Genomic DNA, 20,160 nt, shown 5'->3' on the forward strand with positions numbered 1-20,160 from the left:
CCAACCCTGAGCACCCAGATATCGAGTCCAGAATTCATCTCTTGGTCCAAAATTTATAATCCTCACGCCAGTGCTCTGTAGTAAACCGATAAAATTGAGGGAAAGGACAATGGAGAAAGTGACACTTTCAGTTTAAACAAGAAATTCCGTAGTTTTTCTTCCCGTGAGGCGTCTCCTAAGGTGAAGTCAGAAATTCATTTATGTTCTAAAATAAGATTTCCCATTGACTTATGAATACTTGAAATAGATTCCAAATCACTTGGTCTTAGGTAAAGAAAAGCCTTGAGCTTGTGAGTTCAAAGAAACTGCTTCACAGTCTGGATAATAATAACTGCGTACCTAACATTGGGTGGCCTTCCCTGGTACTCCGCTGGTAAAGAATCTGCCTGGGGTGCAGGAGACCCCATTTTGATTCCTGGAACAGAAAGTTCCCCTGGAGAAGGGATAGTCTACCCACTCCAGTATTCTTGGGCTTCCCTGGTGGCTCAGATGGAACAGAATCCACCTGCACTGTGGGACACCTGAGTTCGATCCCTGGGTTGGGAAGATGCCCTGGAGGAAGGCATGGCAACCCACTCTAGTATTCTTGAGTGGAGAATCCCCATGGACAGAGGAGCCTGATGGACTGCAGTCCATGGGGTCACAAAGAGTCAGACATGACTGAGCGACTAACCACACCTAATGTCAATGAAATATGGTCACTGCACTTCTAGTTATAAACACTTCTCCCTTTTCCAGGACAGACAACAAACCCTTAGGTGTCTAATGTACATCTTTCTATGGTTGATTTTTTTCCCTCCAGGAAAAAATTTCTGCATTGAAAAAGCAAGCTAATCACATTGTCCAGCAGGCTCAAAGAGAACAAGATCATTTTGTGAAAGAAAAGAATAATTTAATAATGATGCTGCAGAGAGTAAGTATTTCCTTTCAGTACTGGTGAGAGCAAAACACAGGTTCCAGTTCAGGGAAAGCAGCTTCCATCAAACTAACTGCCTTTTAATGAATGAATTATAATGTAAGGAAGGCTTTTCTATATACATCTTTATTTAATCTTCCACATTAATAAACTGATGCTCTGAATGATTAACTGTAATTCAGAAATAAGCAAAGACATTTTCTTCATGTTTTTTCCACAGCGTGAGAATCCAAACTATGGGTAATCTGTATGTTTTCTGATTTTCTTCTTTAAAAAAATCTTATTTTTCATCAAATAGGTTAAACGTATTCTGCTCTTTTTACTGCTCTCAGACATTTTGGCTCAGTTGCTCTGGTGTTTTGAACTCTAATTATTTGCATATGGGTCTTCTTGGCAAATGCCACATTGGATTTTGGCTTAATCAGTGGGGTGAATGCCCCATGTGGGTGTGGCAAGGTCATCCTCATCACAGGGACTGTGTCGCCATCCACCCAGCTTCTAATATGCTCCATGTAAAGGGTTTATTTTGTCCAAACTACAGCCTAATTTTCTGACATAAACTCTTAATTTCAGGGATAAGACACAAAAACTTAAAGTTGATGGGGCTAGTCTCAGGACTGGGCCTTGCATGCAGGCCACTTAGAAATGGGACACTTGGGATCATGAAAATATGAGATGGACTCAGAGTGGAGTGCAGGAGAGAACAAATCTCAAATGATGGATTAAAGACAATGCTGCGCCATGGTCCCATCTAGAAGAAATGGAGCTGGCGCACTCATTCCCATCTTTACAGCTTAGCCATTTTCAGGTTGAGAAGAGAAAACTGGCCCTTCACATGCAATCATGAGTTCACTGACAGTGCCTCTGCAGCCCACATGAATCCCTGTCAGTTCCCCTCCTCCTGCTTCTTCAGCACCTGGACATTGCCAGTTGAAGTTGGACTTTCCAACCCTATCCTCTACTCTGGGGGTGAACTCTGGTGCTATTAGGCTCCCCACCACCTTTTGCGCACAAGATTCAAAGGCACAGCTTAAATTAGATTGTACAACATATAATATTTAAGTAGTTGCTGAAATTTTAGCAAAAAAAGAAAAAAAATCTCTTAGTGATAGATTTTTAATGGATAAGCACAAAGTAGAAATAAGATTTCCTCATTAAAATATATAATTCTGTTGTAAAAACTATGTCTTAAGATTTTTGTTTTCCCAAATTGACCTATAGCTACACCTCAACCCCAATAAAAATTCCAGTGATGCTAAAATTTGCAGTTGATCTTCATTATTCACGGGGTCCATATTTGTGACTCTACCTAATCACGAACCTTTGTAACCCTAAAAAAATCAATACTTGTCATGCAGTCACGGATGGACAGGTGAGCACAGAACAGTGAAAATTTTGAGTCACCCAATGGACATTCATATTCTCAGCTGAGGTTGGACAAGACAGTGCTCTGCCTGCTTGTTTTGCTCTCCTTCTATAAACAAATGTCCTTTTTGGAGACCATTTGGTGCCATGTCTTCATGTTTTTGTGCTTCTCATTGGTGATTTTGCTGTTTAAAATGCCTCACAAGTGCTAAAGTATTGGCTGGTGTTCTAAGGGCAGGACGGTTGTGATGTGCCTCATGGTGAAAATACATCTGTTAGATAAACAGCTTTCAGGCAGGAACTATAGTGCTGTTGGCTATGAGTTTAATGTTAATAATCAACCTTGTCTATTAAATAAGATGTCTTTAAATGGAAACACACGTTAAGACAGTTCTGTAGTGATCAGTTGATGAAAATATTGTGACCAGATGCCCACAGCAGCCCAACCTTATATTTCCCTTTGGAACAGTGGGTCAGTATTTACTACTTCAGCGTTCGTGGCAACATTATAGAAGGTAATCACTGCAGATAATGGGAATCGAATGCACATGAAAATGCAAAGGGCATAGCGTGGTCAAGACAACTTTGAACAAGAACAAAGCTGGAGGATTTATACTATTTGACTTCAAGTTTTTCTGTAAAGCTATAGCATTTAAGAGGGTGTGGTGCTGGCATACAAATAGACATATAGATCAGAGGAACCGAACAGAGTCCAGAAATAAACTCACATATCCTGCCTATTGATTTTTGACAAAGGTTCCAAGACAATCCAGAGGGAAAGGAAAGTCCAGCTGGATCAACTGGGCAAACATGGGAAACAATGAATCTCAACACTGTTTATCCTCATGTCATGCATATAAATTAATTTGAGACAGATTATAGGCCTAAACAAAAATTAGCAAGATAAAGTTTCTTGAAAATACAGGTGGGCAAGTATACCTTCATGGCCTCAGAGTAAACAAAGATTTCTTAAAGAGTAAATGACAAAAAACTTGTATACAGAATATATTAGAAACTCCAAAACTCAAAAATAGTAAACAACCAACAAATAAAATTTTATAAAAACAGACAAAAGGCTGCAGTTGAAACATTTCACAAAAGTTATGTGAAGTTATGTGAAGAGTCCATAAGTCCCATGAAAGAGTGGCATTGTTAGTCATCAGGAAAATACAAAGTTGACTCAGCTTAATAGATTTTGTGTTCCTTCAGGAAAAGGAAAATCTTTGTAATTTGGAAAAGAAATACTCCAGCCTGTCTGGGGGGAAAGGGTTTCCTGTCACCCCCAATACTCTGAAAGAGGTAAGCTGTGATTTTACATGTCCACTCGTTATCACCTTAGAACTCAGGAGATGTGCCTCAGTTTTCTGGGATTAGCTGACTGGGAAACAGGAACTGAAGTGACTTGTGAAAGCACTCAGTGCTTTGAGGTTTTCCTGCCTTTCCTGATTTATGCTTTGAGAATTTCAGGGATTATCTTTATGTCTGATGCAGATGCTGTGTGTGTGTGTGTGTGTGTGTGTGTGTATACTTTGGTTAATAGTGATATGGGTTACTTTGGGGTTTCAAACATTTAGGATCCAAAGCCAAACTAGTCTTAATAGCTCTTCTTTCCTCTTGTATTTTCCTTTCTCAGTTTCTCATCTTTCCTACTTCTCTTTTTCCTACGTCTTCTGGAATGTGAAAAGCCCCCAAACATCTCTGCCCTTTTCTCCCAGTGTTGTCTGGGTTATTTTGCCCTAAATTGGAAAAATCCTGTTTACATTAAGCTGTACACCCTCTTTATCCCAAACGTTCATCTTTCCCAAGACCCCGTCACTGCCTTTTCCCAAATATCTTTTTATAGAGCTACACTGCTATAATGGTAAAAATATTTTAACTCTAATTTGGAAAATTAGAACCCTGACCAGAAAGAAATAGTTTTCTTGATCTTTTTTTTCCAGAAAGCTAAAGAAAAAGCTTGCTTATGCATAAAATTTTTCGTAATAGCAAAAACCACTTTATAAACTGCTTTAAAAAAGCAGTAAAGTTAGGAATTCCTTCACAGAAAATATTTTCTCTGTGTGTGTGTGTGTATATATATATATATATATATATATATGTGAAAAAATGCTCATCACGTAACAGGTGTAACTGATACGTACTTTGGAAGCATTTTGTGAACTGTTTCCACAAAAGCTTTATTAGACCATTCAGTTATGGAGTTTCTCTCCATTATTTAGAACACAGGCTGGCAGATTCACTGCATAAAGGATGCTTGTGAATGGAGTGTAGAGGAATAAGATTATGTCAGTGAGGTGGGCAGGGGCTGGCTCTTGTGAGTCATGTTAAAGAAATATGGTTTATTTTATGTGGATGGGAAGCCACTGAGTGGTTTTAAGCAGGGAGGTGATGTTATTTGAGATCCATTTGTTAAAGATCAACCTGAGCTGCTCTATTGGATTATAAAGAAGAGTTGCTGGAAAACCAGTGTGGCAGTGATTGTAGTATAAGTTGCAGGTGCTAGTGACTTGAATTTGAACAAATAAAGAAAGATGGACAGAACCAACTAGATGCAGAAATGCTTTGGAGGTAGAGTTGACAGTTCTTACTGATAGATTGGATGTGGGGGTGAAGTACGTTAAGGGCATTGTCAGGAATGCTGCTGTTAAAAATTCCAGTTTGAATAATGAGGTGGATGGTGAGTAGCTGTTACTGAGATGGAGAAGACTGGAGAAAGAATAGGTTTAAGTAGAAAGGTGTGCAGTTTAACTCTGGATGTGAGTTTGAAGGGCTTGTGGCTTCCAAATGCATTAGATAGGGTCTAATGGGAAATAGATGGGGAAACAGTGGAAACAGTGTCAGACTTTATTTTGAGGGGCTCCAAAATCACTGCAGATGGTGACTGCAACCATAAAATTAAAAGACGGTTACTCCTTGGAAAAAAAGTTATGACCAACCTAGATAGCATATTCAAAAGCAGAGACATTACTTTGCCGACTAAGGTCCATCTAGTCAAGGCTATGGTTTTTCCTGTGGTCACGTATGGATGTGAGAGTTGGACTGTGAAGAAGGCTGAGCGCTGAAGAATTGATGCTTCTGAACTGTGGTATTGGAGAAGACTTGAGAGTCCCTTGGACTGCAAGGAGATCCAACCAGTCCATTCTGAAGAAGATCAGCCCTGGGATTTCTTTGGAGGGAATGATGCTAAAGCTGAAACTCCAGTACTTTGGCCACCTCATGCGAAGAGTTGAGTCATTGGAAAAGACTCTGATGCTGGGAGGGATTGGGGGCAGGAGGAGAAGGGGACGACAGAGGATGAGATGGCTGGATGGCATCACTGACTTGATGGACGTGAATCTGAGTGAACTCCGGGAGTTGGTGATGGACAGGGAGGCCTGGCGTGCTGTGATTCATGAGGTCGCAAAGAGTCAGACACGACTGAGCGACTGAACTGAACTGAAGGTCTCTTTACCTCTTGAAGAATCAGATCTTTCCCTTTCTATTAAGGAGTTCCTCTTTTTCTCTGCAGCCCTCCTGTTGTTGAAAGCCCACTGGGGTTTTGACTGTATTTGTGTGTCTGCAACTCCCAGGTTTGTTGCGTGGCTATGTGTTCTCTCATGCCTGCAGACTTGGCTCAGAAGAGGTTTCAATTTTCTTTCTTTCTCTCGTCTTTCTTTCTCCCCCCAACTCTCTCGTTCTCTCTCTTTTTTTTTAAAGAATGATGAATTTATATCCAACTCTTTTAAATAAGTCCCACTTTTGAAAAATGACATACATTTTTAAGCAATTAATTAGGTTATTACAGTTATTAGGTTATTACAGTTATAATAGGTTATTATATGAATCATATAGAAGTCAAATTTTGGTTTTGAAAGATTCTACCAACTTAGCAAAAGAATAACTCAAGTTGCTACTCTTCATTCTCATTATCGAAGATAAAATAAATTTGACAACCCAATTTTCAACTTCCTTTCTTCAATTTATAAAATTTACATACTATCTATTGTCCCTTTCTGAAGTGCAGAACTAAATTCAGCAGCATTTTGATATCTTCAGTTTATTAACAGTCAACTCTGGTTTTCTCTACTTTGTCAGAATTATAAACTCTCAGTGAAAACCTTGTTTTCCCATCTGGGATTTTTGCTTCACCAGCATAACAATATCTTACCTTTTCTGGAGCCATTGTCTGAAAAAAATTGATGGACAAGTAGAGCTCAAATATTAAATTTAACACAATTTACTTTTAAAAGAGAGATGCTAATTTATACCCTTTATTCTTTTTTCATACTGTTTTATTCATCTAGTGAAAATATGAATGATCTGTAAGTTACTTTCCATGGTAATTTACAAGGGCCTTTTCCTCAAATATAAATTCAGAAATTTTAATTCTCAAGGATTTTGATTCATGGGTACTTTCTCTAAGCTGAAGCCACAACCGAATCATTGAATTTAAAAGTAACTGAAAATTCACTGTTCTAGAGGGAAGTTGCCTTAAACTGAAACACTCTTGAGCTGCAACTTTGCCTTAAGAGTGTGTGTGTGTGTGTGTGTGTGTGTGTGTGTGTGTATGTGTGTGTGTGGGCGAGCATGTACATTTCTCTTGCTAGGGAAGGCTCAGAGGAGAATAGTGTCCTTTTTATTTTCATTTTGTTGAGATGCCTGAAAGCTAGATTCCATTACAAATAAACTACTGCTTTGTAAATGTCTTAGTGCAAAAGTCAGTAGTCCTTAGTCTATATTTATTCATCCTCTAGTTTGTCAGGCAGCAGAAGAAAAAGAGAAAATCTTAAAGATTTATGGAAAAGTCTCTTCAATCAGAGAGTGGTTGCATTGTCGATCTTATGTCTCAGATGTATTTTTGTGTGTGATTATTTTAAATGCTGTGTAGTGACAACCTTATTCAGTCAACAGAGTGAATGCTGATATAGATGGATATTTTTAAATCAAAGATACTGGGTTATTTATAATAAGTCATTTTGATTTTATCTGAAGATTTACTTTTAATGTTGGAAATACAATTTTTCAAGATTAAGAACCATACATCCATTTTAATAACTGATGATTGCCTTAATGAAACATTTGATAATACCACAGATATCTGGCTGTGATGCTCTGAGCTAACTCCATTGTACTGGAGCATTAATACTCTCGCATGCTTCAGCTCTTGCTTTCCTCATGTGTAATGTATCAATTCCTCCTTTTAGGGCTATATCATTGTAAATGAAATTAATGAGTCATGTGGCAGTTCCACGAATCTCCCCCCTTCCACTCAGTTCCCTGCTGATGCTGATGCTGCTGCCACTGGGCCTACCACAGCTGTGCTGATGAGCCAGCCACAAAGTAAAGAGGTGTGTTGGCATGCCGTTTCATTCAGTCACTGCTTTCCTCATGTCAAAAATTAACCCATGGTTAACATAAAACAATGCTGTGTGAGACAACGATATGTCTGGTTGACCAGAGGGCTGGAGTGATGCTGAGTTTGAAAAACAGGCCAATTTGGGAAGTAGTGCTCTACTAATAATAATACTTGAAACCGTGAAATATGGTACAGAGTATAGAGTACTAGGAGAAGGAAGTTCAGAAGAATAAACTCTATCTTAGTGTTTTAGCCCAGCCTAGTTTTCTTAGAAACCAAAGAGACTTTCTAAAATTGTTGGTTTGAAGCACCTTTCCAGTTTGATTTTGTATTCAATTTTGTTTTACAGTACGGATTTCTTTTTTCATTTTCTTCTGCTTTAAAACATCTGGGGAGAGACAAATAATAGTAAATTAAAATACCTCCTACTGATCCAAGTGTGGGATTTGAACACAAGGCTAAATTTAAAGATACTCCCCGTCATTTATGACTCCTGGAGTAACATATAAGAAAACAGAACAACGAGATTATCAGTTTCATTTCTTTGTCTTATTCTTTCATTTCATATGGACACATAAATACTTTTTTTTTTCCCCTTTAAAGCAAAGATCATCTGTCTGTTCTGGATTTATGTTTCCTTCCACTCTTTCTTCTCATCCTGTCACTCAACCTCCATCAGCCGCTTGGCCTGAAGTCGTGGCTACCTCTGTCGATTCTTTTCCTTTAAATGACACACCTCCTCCTCTACCAGCTAAGAAACACAGAAGGCAACAGCAGCAGGACCAGCAGGTAATTAGGAACTGGCATTTAGAGTTTGGAAATTTTACCTTGACACCAAACTTACTGATGTGAAATCTTTTCTTCAGTTTTTCCAAAGATATTTTTTAAAAAGATAAGGTGCATACTCCTTTTTTAAAAAGAACATTTAGCTTCCCTGGTGGCTCAGAGGTTAAAGCGTCTGCCTCCAGTGTGGGAGTCCTGGGTTCGATCCCTGGGTTGGGAAGATCCCCTGGAGAAGGAAATGGCAACCCATTCCGGTATTCTTGCCTGGAGAATCCCACGGACAGAGAAGCCTGGTAGGCTACAGTCCACAGGTTGTAAAGAGTCAGACACGACTGAGCAACTTCACTTAAGAGTGTGGGGATTGTTAGAGAGCTTGAGGCCTTGATTGTCCTCTCCTGGCTTTTGATATGTTGGAGCTAGTTTCACATCCTCATGCTTCAGTTCCCATTCAATCAAAATATTGCAACTTCAGGTATTTTTCAAAATCATAATAATTACTTCCATAAAATCCATGGTATACAAAGTTGCTATGTCAACACAAAATATTTTCCTTACACATTATTGAAACCATAATAGTAGACACCATTCCTCTGCTGTGATTCAAAACTTCCTTAGCATTTTACAAATGTCTCATTTCTTCCTTCTAACAATCCCATGAAATATGCACTATCTCTGTATTGATGTGTCGGGAACTGAGACTCAGTGTTGGTAAGCACCTTGTCCAGAGTCATATCACAAGCAGTGCATTTGGTCCATAGAGCAACAGTTTTTTATTACATATTTTAAAATAAATAATTTCTTATTCCAAACATGTTGCCCTCTTTTTAGGACATTTTATGAATACTCATGGACTGCCCTAGTGGCTCAGTTGGTAAAGAATCTGCCTGCAATGCGTGAGACCCAGGTTTGATCCCTCAGTCAGGAAGATCCCCTGGAGAAGGAAATGGCAACCCACTCCTTTATTCTTGCCTGGGGAATCCCATGGACAGAGGAGCCTGGTGGGCTAGTCCATGGGGTCTCAAGAGTCGAACATGACTTAGCGACTAAACCACCAAAAAATTTTGATTTGAAACTTTAAACTATAATCAAGTCCTTACATGAATTTGGCCCCAGAAGATCCTAAGGTGTCAGTCAATAGACCTCCCAAAGTAGGTGAGCTCTGGTTCGTTATGCCTTTCTCTTACCTTTCTTAACTCTACCTTTCCTATCTATTATCTTTGGTTAAAGGTCCATATCTCCTCACTACTTTTAGGTTAATAAATGTCTAGCATAAATAGATAATTGTTAAGTTAAAGTGCAGATATTCTTCATGATTGGCATGTTGGAAGATTGATAGCAAATTTGATATCTCAGAGTTGCATAAATTTTTAGATATTTCGAAAGCCCGAGTTTAGTATTACAATGATCCAACCTAAAGAACCTCTAAATAGAAAATAACTTTCCTATCGAAGACATTTTGGGGAAGGCCAAGAAAAATGTGGGTAAGTTTCAAGTTGGTAAAATGTTGCCTTAGGGATCTGAAAAAGAAAAAAAAAAAGTGAAATGGTCAACAGGAGGATTTTTAAATGTGAGGGACTGCTACGGAGGCTCCTTGGCCAAGATCTTTTTTTCAGTCTAGAAGGATGCCTTCTATGGAAACATCATGTGGATTTGAAGTATGTTTATGTGATTGAAACATGATTCCATCTTTAAACCAACTTCCCTGTTTATGCTTTCTCTTCATCTTCTTCCTTCTCCCATTTCTTACTCTCCTCACTCTGGGATCTGTGCCATCACACAGAACTGTCCAGACAAAGGGGGAAACTACTTATGCTTTGTCCACTGACTGTTCCTCCATCCACATGGCAACCATCATGATAACTTGTAAGTTGTCTTGAGGCCCCCAAGGCAGCTGGCACTACTGTGAAAGTGACAGGTGGATTTTTTCTGAATTTTTCAGTAATAAATTCTTCTCATGTCTGTGTATCTTACCAAATGTTAGCCCAAGTCTCTTGGCGAACATGAGTAGAAGTTGAATAATTTTTTTCTAGTGTGTGTTAAAATTCCAAAGCTTCTTATAAATGCATACTTCTTAATTTCTTTAGTGATCTGTTTCAATTAGTCAAGTTTTGCTATTCTGCTTTACATTTGCATCTAAAGCATTTTAGAAGCCTGGAAGAAAGGAAAAAACACCAGGAAGGCCTCTATCTGAGTGACACTTTGCCTCGAAAGAAAACCACACCTTCCATATCCCCACATTTCAGCAGCGCTACTATGGGGAGAAGCACCGCCCCAAAGGTAGGACATGGGGAGAGTCACGAGCCTCACCGTCAGTGAGTCTTTCTGTCCTTACGTTGACTGACATGCAAAGGCCTTAAAGAAAATGCTCAATAATAGATCATTAAGTTTGCTTGTTGGGCAGACATCATAACTGAATTGCACTTTCTATCTTGTTCAGAGGACGTTTGGAATTGTATGCTCTGGGACCAAGGCACCTGGTCCAGGGTGTGTTCTGCCACCACCACACAAATGGTGAGCGGCATTCACTTCCATGACACACTCCCAGGCTGCATCCTATATCTGGAAATTGGAGGATGTAGGCTCCGGATTCTAGGAGTATTAGCAACCAATATTTATTGGATCATTTCTTGGAACCTGACACTGGGCTACGCCTTTTAGGTGTATCGTTTCACTGTAAAACTCAACACCCTGCAGTAGAGGTATTAATACTAATTAGTATCTCCATCATACACATGGAAAACAGAATTGGAAAGAAGCTAGGTGAGTGGCCCATGTGTCCTCAGCTGGTTGGCATTGAAGCTAGAATGTCAACCCACGTGGTATGATGCCTGAGTTGCCCTTGCTCCTGTTCTGCTAGCTTGCCTGAAGAGTCGTGGCAGGATGAAGGCAAGGGCAAGAGAGAAGGAGGCTCTGAGTGGGACAGAAGTTGGAGTTCTTCTCTTGCCCTTAATCAGAATAACTTTGTTTCTTTTTATCTATTTTATAAACTGGTGTTCCCAGAATGTTTTACACTAAGACTTTGTTACTTTAAAGGGTGCTAAAACCACCGGGACAGTTAGTAGGATTCTCTGGTGTTTAGCCCACCTGATCACCAGGAGCAGATGCAGGCTGGTGCCCCTGAAGAGTGTGTGGATCTCCTCTGTCCTTGTGCATGACATGCATGCGTCCTTGCCCTGCCTCTACTCTCTGTCCCTGGCGCATGAAGGACTTTCGAGTTTTTCTCGAAGGTGGTTCTAGACAGTGTTTTCCCCATCTGTCTTCACTTCTGCAACTGCTCCCTGTGGAGGAATGGCTGTGATGCTGAGGCTGCTGCGAAGCTCTGGGGGAGTGACAGCAACTGGTCTGTACCATTTAGCATCAATACATTGGTTGCAAAGACCTGCCTTCTGCGCTTAATTAGGAGTTAGGCAAACAGCGATGTGGCTGTGTCCGAAAGGACCATTGGGCTTGCAGCTTGCCTGAATTGTTTCCTCCTGGTTCTCACAGGGCCACCTGCCCCTGGGACAGAGCAACAGCTGTGGCAGCGTGCTCCCCCACTCGCTAGCAACCATGACCAAAGACTCAGAATCTCGGAGGATGCTCAGAGGTAGGTATCTTGTGAGTCTGGGTCATGCCCTTTGTCAAGCATTAGAATTTCTCAAGGAGAGGGAATCAGAACAGAATTGGGGGTCATTAGACAGGGGATCAACCAAAGTCCTAAATGCCACTTTTTAATTTTTATTTTTTAAATTGTATTGATGTATATATAGTTTACAGTGTTGTATTAATTTCTGCTCTACAGCAAAGTGATTCAGTCAGCTTTACTCTTTATGTGTCTCCTTAGAGGGAGAATGTATATATAAATCTTATTGTTGTACTGAGATAAGTTTTCCTGTATGCACACGTGGCTGGTATATTCCCATTGCACTTTTTATAAATGCAGTGGAATTTTCCATTCAGAAAGGCCCCTAGAGAATTACTAACCTTCTTATCTGATTGAAAGAGAGAAAAAAAATACCCCTGAGAGTCTGACAGATTACCACCCACTTAGCTAAGTCGCTCCCCTCGGTTGTGGCTGAGCCACTCTTCCACTGCAGGAATGACTCATTGAGCTAAAGATTCACTGAGCTAACACACAGAGTTAGTAGCCCAGCGCAGACTTTCCTTTAGGCCTTCTAATGTGGGTTGAACTTTTATGTGGTTGTTAGGTTTCAGGTAGACTTGGATTCTCAGCATGCTCTATTTCTTTGAAATAATACATTGCATTTCTAATGGGATTCTCAAGCAGTCTGTGTGTGGCTGGAAGAAAATACTCTAAGGCAATTCCAGAGGTGAGCTCCTTGTAGAGAAGATTAGATTTATTGTGTTAAAATGGGGCTTTAGGTCAACTTATATTGGCCTTGACTTTTGAGCAGGTATGGTGCTAGGTAGCAAAAATGCAAATAAATGACATGATCCTTGCCCTTGAAATACCTAGCCTCATGAGGAAGACAGAAACGTAACTGATAATCTCAATCAAATGTGGAAAATGCAGTGTTGGAGGTGTGCCCAGGATGTGAGTGGGATGCTGACAGGATGATGGACATCTTTCCTATCAATGCTTTCATTTTGAAGCTATTCCCTCTAAGGTGGCTAGGATGCAGTTCTGACTGCTCGGCATCTTTGCTAATGTCACCAGAGAATAATCACTATTACCATCAGAAATACATTTATATACTGGTATATATATATGCATGTATACATAATGTGTATGTGTGTGTGGCTAAGTGAGATGTACATACATATATGTATTCTTGAAAGAGGATTTCATATCATTACCAATGTGATTTAAGAGTTAACAGAGGCTATGGTATTCATAAAAGTGGTTTATAGTATGAGAGGTTTTATTTATTTTAATAAAATACATTTGACTTAACTTCTCTTTTGTCATAATTTCTTAAACTAAAAGTACCCCATAGTTTATAAATAATTGAACATAAATGAGTATATTTGGCTCTCACTTATTACTGTTCACTTGTGGGTCAAGTCTGTTTTCTGTCGAAACATTTTTCTGTGATATTTATAGACTTCTTTTTGAATATTTTTCCCACGGGCTGAAGACATCAAAGTTCAGATTGGCCACAACACATACTTTATGTTGAAAGTTTTTTCCTTAAAATAGAGTAAGAAAAACTAGACCTGTATACCAAATAGATTTGTAAAAATGAAGGGCTGTAAACAATATCGTTTAAGAGGATTCTTGTGAGAATGTGGTGAAACTGAAGGGGTGTTTGATCTCTGTTTTTCTCATCTGTGTTCCCCTCAAATAATGGGATCCCCCATGTTAGGTTCATGGAGAAAAAGCTGAGCCAATTCCCTTAGGTCACATTAGGTACCCTCTGCCAAATCTGTTGTCTTTGACCTGTCTTTTGTGCTCCTGTTCTTCGCTGGTAGGTCTTTTGTGCATCCCAGAAGTCTGCAGCCTCAGACTGCAGACTGAGTGGTATTCCACCTGGTGTTCCTCTTAAACAGTTTCATGTGGTGACGATGAGACAGTTCCCGAAGAAATAGAGAAGCATAAGGTGTGTGTTGATGTAAGAGATTGTGATGTATCTTATGAGGCCAGCCTGCTGCCTTTGGCTCCCTCACCCAGAGGAGAAGTGGGTAGGGACTGCAGTTTTTAGAGCTACAACAGACCATAAAAATTGGCAGGATTTTCTACTAAACCCATACAGGTGGCCCACAGGACCAGGAAGGATGAATCATAATTTCATTTAGAATTGTTTCACCATCAATTGTTGGTGCCATTAAAATAGCAAAGTAAACTAACCAAGTAAAAAGTCCATGGTTTTGAAAAAATTGGACCTTGCACATTTTTCATTAACTCAAATGAAATAGACCTTGTCATTTTCACGACTTATACCATTAACTTAAATGAACTGTTTTTTTGCTGCTTATTCGTAATGGATGCATCAAGGACAATGGTGTGAGTATAAGCCTTCCTTCCATAAGCACTCTCGTGATAGATCTGACAGTGTGAGTCATGCAACCCAAGATCTCTGAGAGCAGAGTTTAAAGCAAAGAGCCCAGGAACTCAACTCTTAAAGTTGAAATGGTTATTGGCTTTTGTACAACTTGTGAACCATCCCTTTGTAAGCTTTAGAATGAATGAAATCTTTGTCCTTTTTCTTCTGTTCAATGCAGGAAAGTCCAAGAAAGGTATGACAACCTCCCTGTGTGGTGTTTTTGTTTCCAGCAAGTAGTGAAAGATCATTGTCATGTCATCTTTAAGAAATGATCAGATTTAACACTGTACAATGGTGGATTTTTAGTCTAATGATTATTTCTTTTACACAATAGAGGGAAATTGTTGCACGTTTGCTAAAAACACAATGCTGCGTGCAGCTGCTGTTCATTCACAGGCAGCTGCATGACCCTGTTTGTCTCGATTTTTTATTGCAAGGTCAGATCATGCAGGAAACACGAGTGGTTCGGAAGTGTTGCTTCATAAGACTCAGGATCTAGATAAAGCAAAGAGTGGGCTTGTACTATGTATAGGCTAAGTTTAAGATATGCTGTTTCTCCTTTATAGAGGCCAGGTATAAATAAAGCAGGCTATGTGAGAGGATGGAAGGATTTAGGAGGATCCTAGTATTCCATTTAAGCCTTAAAACCTAGTATAGAGTGAAAGGGAAAGTCACTCAGTTGTGTCTCTTTGCGACCCCCATGGGCTATACAATCCATGGAATTCTCCTGGCCAGAATACTGGAGTGGGTAGCCTTTCCCTTCTCCAGGGGATCTTTCCAACCCAGGGACTGAACCCAGTATAGAGTGAGGAACTGTCTAAATGACTGGCTAGAACAAATGATTCCTATGTGGCTAGGTGATGGTAATGCAGGACATTACAGAACTGATTTGTTATAAAGTTGGATGAACTGTGCCTCAAATCGTCGAATGGCATATTACAAACCTTAACTTTAAAAAGCTATTTGTTAGCATCTTCTTGGAATAAAGAATTATTTTATAGATATAATCTTGTTTTTATTCTCCCTGTTTTCTGGTTGAACATGTGTGATGGTTTCTCTCTTTTTTTTTTCCTGTAACAAATCGTTTTTTGACTGTGTGCATGTATCAGAAGCTTGTTTTTGTTTTGTTAACTTCTTGAATTCTTCTCTATAAACTCAAATTTAATCTAAAAATATGACTATCTTCCCTGGTCAAGCTGGTACTGTTACTAACACTGTCAATGACTGCATGTTGGAAGGGTGTGTTTTTCCTGTCCCCTTGTCATCCTTTTTGATCTTGTATCTTTTTCCCTTTCTCTATCATTCTTCTCCTCATTCCTGACTTGTCCTGCACGTTCATCTTCCGGCTGCGGACTATGGTTAGGAAGAATGAATTTCTCAGCAGGTGAGAAATTGTCAGAAATACTGATTAATTTTATCCTCCTAAATCCAGGTTACAAATTTAGGTCATTGCGTTTTCTGTATCAAGGCCCAGATAACCATTTTAAGGTATATAAGACACATTTAGAAAACATCAGCAAGATTATATATCCCACCGTGGTTAACTCACACAGGACTGTTCAGGTACGATTAGCCAGAATTCACAGAGAATGGTATTTTAAAAATAATAATAATAAATGGGCCTTGCACATCCAACCTATTGGCTCTTCTGGGACAGTGAAGAATGTTGAGTTGATTTGGGTTCCATGTATGTGCTATGCTTAGCGACCAGCCTCAGATATTACCAGGTCTTACTTTATAAACTTTGTAAAATACCCAATTCAGACAGCCGTTCCTGTCCAGTCAAGAAGGATTTAGAGTATTTACAAGGCCCTTTTTACTCTTTAGAGATTGTCCCACTGCTGAATATTATTCTTGCCACATAATTTAAAAAGAAAAATAGAAACCAAGCAGTCTCAGGGATTTAGGAAAGTCTCATGTTTCCCCAATCCACTTACTTTGCCCCACCTGAAATAGTAGATGCATTCCATTTCCTTATTTAGTCACTAGTATATTTGAAATTTATGAATTCACTCAGTGACCTTTTATATTGTGACATCTGAGTACTAAACAAATGGGATTCTGTGCTGAACAGGACATATATGGCCCCCTCTCTGATGACCTACACTTGAGTGGAGGCTTAATCCAGCTCACACCTCTTCTGGTGCTACTTCATTGTACCAGCAGTCGTCCTTGGCCCTCCTGCCAGGGGACCCTCCTCCGTCTCCTGAGCCCCGATGGTGTCCTTCTGTTGAAAGTATCTGTACCTTTAAATGGCCAGGCCAGAGCCTGGATCCCAAAACCAGCTCCTAGGAATCACACTGGTGCCGTTCCAGGATCACAAAGGGGAGGTCCATACCCTTATTTGTAATTTCAGGGATCACTTGTTTTTTTGGAATTGCTCAGGAGGGAGGAGGCTAAGCCAGGTGACAGGTGAGTTTGTTGTGATCAATAAAGTGTTGCTGATTGGGGGGAAAGGAGGGGCTGCATAAGGTGGATGTTCCCATTCATATTGGAGCCACAGGAAACTAAAATCCTGCCATGGAAGCTCCTTGTTAGCAGCAGCCTTTTTCATTTAAGTTGAAAATTCAGAGTTTTATCCTATCACCAGAATGATAGAAGGTTCTCTGAGACACAGAGCAAAGAAATAAGGTAAAACACATGGTGAGGTGACCTAGGGAATTTACATCTGCAGTCCTAACACTGTAACATGGCAGCCCCTTGTGCCCACATTTGAAAATTTTGGAGTCATTTTAGTTTACCGTCTACCTCCCCTGAAGGTGGTAAGTTCATTTTCTTATTCTGTGATACAATTAGGAAAAAAATCCTGGACTATCTAAGGAGCAGGACATACTTACATAATTGCATTACAGGAAGTAGCTTTCCTTATCATGAAAAAACTGAAGGGAAGAGAGGTTGTGACCCATGTCATCACCAAGGAGACGATTCTTGTGTTTTAAATGACAGGGTTGTCCTTTAGGGATTTGGTTTTCATAATAAAACAAGGAAATGTCTTCCATGTTATGGGTGCCAGCATGAAGTTCTCTTTGCCAACAAGGCTTTTTTGAAAGTGTAAAGCAAGATACATGTGTGACCTTTTCAAATAATCTCTGGTATTTTTTGTCCCTCCCTTTTCCATAATGAATAATTGGAAACAATTTAAAAGGAGCAGTTAGTAATTCCAAAAGTTCAAATGTCAAAGGTAAATATTTGTGCAATGAATTATTTTGCCATGTTTAAGATTGAAAAAAACAGGCACAAGCTCCGTGTTTATGAATGCGCTGGCCTTTGTAATGCTTTATGCTTTAATCATTACAGCTGATGCTGTTCTCTCTAAAGCCTCATGGTGTGCTTTTATGTTTTGCATCTTTCCTTAGCAAAGTGATATGTAGTTTTTACATATGTGTGTGTATTTATAACTTATGATTATCTCTTACATTAAGGAAACTTATTTTCCCAGAAATGCCTTAACCTAAACTAACATATTTTAACTTCGATATCTAAAACTGCTCTAAATACTAGTGGCATGCAAACCCCTCATGGAATTCAAATCATTTTACAGGTTTAGTTCTGATCTATAATGTTTTGTTGAAGCATCACAGATGTGGCATCTGTTTTTAAATGAAAATGTTTAATCAACAGCTGAGGAAGCGGTTTGGAATCACTTGCCTTCTTTTGCCCTCTGGCCTGTTTTTTTGGTCATTTCATTACTAATTAAAAACCTCATAGAAAGGTAGGTAGGGTACAAGAAAACATGGAAAATCCAGATGGTCCAAATATATAGTCTTAACAGGCGTGGCAGTACATTTGATCTGGGAGAAAGTGATTGTGAGCTATTGTACTGGCTAAAGAACATATTTTAATGAATTGAGGGCTTCGTTTATCACTATGACTCCTGATTCTTGAGTACATGGTAAACAGAGAATTAAAATAAAGATAATTTGATTTGTGATACCCAAAATCAGCTACCAGAAGAAAGCCATAGAATAACACAAAGTAAAGCCTGTGGCCTGGTGTGCCAACTAACCAGGTACCAGGGTAAGGAAAGCCCCTCTTAATAGAGGCACTTTTGCTCCTGTGGATATGATCCCTACTTTTCCATACGCTTATCACCAACTAGCTGAAGGCTGGTGGTTAAGGCAGAAGAAGGAAGAGAGCTAAAAATATCCTAATTAGGCTGATCACAACTATTGGAAGGATTGTTGATTCTGAGTGTTTTAAATGAGTAATTGGCAGACGGGGATTTGAGAAAGAAAAAAAAAAAAGAATGAGAAAAATGTGCAGTTGAAACATTAACCAAAGTAAAAATGTTAGTGATATGAGTAAGATACAAGTTTCTCAGGTCCTACACCTAGATTATCTACTTGCTGTTTTATGACCAGATCAAGTACCTTTGAAACTGGAGTACAACTGAAGAAGTGACCGCCCTAAGAGCCTCGTGTCACTTGTCATAAGAAGTCATCGTGCTTTGCTTAAACTCAGCTATTGTTAGAGGATTTGGGGTTTGAATTATGTTTCTGTTTTGGTTTTGTGTGTGGGTTTCTGTGTGTGTTGATGTATTATTCTCCATTGTGCTGAGATGTAGAAATGGCATAGGAAAGTGTCAAGTGAACTGCTGACAATTAAAAAAAAAAAAAAAATCACTCACAAGTCCACTTCTTTGAAACTCATGCTTGCCCTGAGCATGATGCCGTTTCTTTGATCTTCTTGGCTTCAAAACAAATTAGACCAAGGCCCCAGTTTCATAGGCAGATGTTTTGGGTTGCTGGTTTGAGAGTCTTAGAAGATCTAAGACTGAAAAAATGAGGCATACGAACATATTTATGGCTCTCTCCTTAGGATATAATCACCAACAGATGAGTGAAGGACAAAGGCAGAAGTCTTCTGAATTTTACAACCGCACAGCTTCTGAGTCGAATGTCTACTTGAACAGTTTCCACTACCCAGATCACAGCTACAAGGACCAGGCCTTTGATACTCTGAGCCTAGACAGCTCTGACAGCATGGAGACCAGCATCTCTGCCTGCTCACCTGACAATATCTCTAGGTAAGATGTACTGCTGAGGAAGGTTTCTGGTTTGGAAAAGCACCTGCTTGTTTCAAAAAGTAAAACCATCAATCTGAAGCAATGTATATGTACAAGCCCAAATTTCTGAAACGAAAAGAGCTACAATACAGAAGAGGGTTGGGTGTCCTGGTGGTCTTTGAAAGTACTTTCTTTGTATGCAGAGTGACTGGAGCCAGTCACACACCATCTAATCAATTTTCTCCTTTATTTCTTTACACTTGACTTCACACGTATACTGTGCTTCAAAATGGGTTTACCTCTGTTGGTTGACTCCAAACGTCATTAGGATTGCTTGTAAAGATTTAGCCATTCATATTTGTGTTCATACTTCGAGGCAAGCAGGAGTGGTCTTATGGGATTATGGCCAAAGGTGCATCTAAACTATAAATCTAGTTATAGTGCTCCTTCAAGAGCTTGTGATGATGCCTTGCTACCTGTTAAGTAAAGTCAGACCTCAGAGCCTGGCATTCTAGATCCAGCCCAACTCTGCATTCATGCTGTCCTGCTACACCTCCCAGAGCTTCTTATTCATTGAGAGGGCGATGAATTCTCAGATTTCTGTGCCTTTGACCATATCGGTTCTAGCCCTGGAATCATGTCGTCTGTTGTTTCTTTTATTTATATGCTTATTCACTCCACAAATCCTTACAGAGTATTCTGCAGTTAACAGTGAGCTGGAGTTGACTCAAACCAGTTGCAAGAACCAAAGGTGCACACCTCCTAACTCTGT

At 39.5% G+C, this 20,160-nt stretch overlaps 1 protein-coding gene across 5 annotated transcripts in view; it reads left to right on the forward strand.

Moving 5' to 3' along the window:
* Window positions 1-20,160, forward strand: part of PHLDB2 (pleckstrin homology like domain family B member 2) — a 114,067-nt gene that overhangs the window by 74,445 nt on the left and 19,462 nt on the right. For 2 of the 5 annotated variants that reach the window (XM_068993282.1, XM_068993360.1), the window contains 6 exons: window positions 803-913; window positions 3,491-3,580; window positions 7,465-7,608; window positions 10,539-10,676; window positions 11,886-11,985; window positions 19,202-19,409. In XM_068993282.1, coding sequence (XP_068849383.1) covers window positions 803-913; window positions 3,491-3,580; window positions 7,465-7,608; window positions 10,539-10,676; window positions 11,886-11,985; window positions 19,202-19,409 — 791 coding nt within the window. The remainder of the gene's footprint in view (window positions 1-802; window positions 914-3,490; window positions 3,581-7,464; window positions 7,609-10,538; window positions 10,677-11,885; window positions 11,986-19,201; window positions 19,410-20,160) is intronic. The other 3 variants (XM_068993435.1, XM_068993507.1, XM_068993512.1) reach the window with 3 other exon arrangements.

This window comes from Capricornis sumatraensis, chromosome 1 (genome assembly GCF_032405125.1).
Source record: "Capricornis sumatraensis isolate serow.1 chromosome 1, serow.2, whole genome shotgun sequence".
Taxonomy (NCBI): domain Eukaryota; kingdom Metazoa; phylum Chordata; class Mammalia; order Artiodactyla; family Bovidae; genus Capricornis; species Capricornis sumatraensis.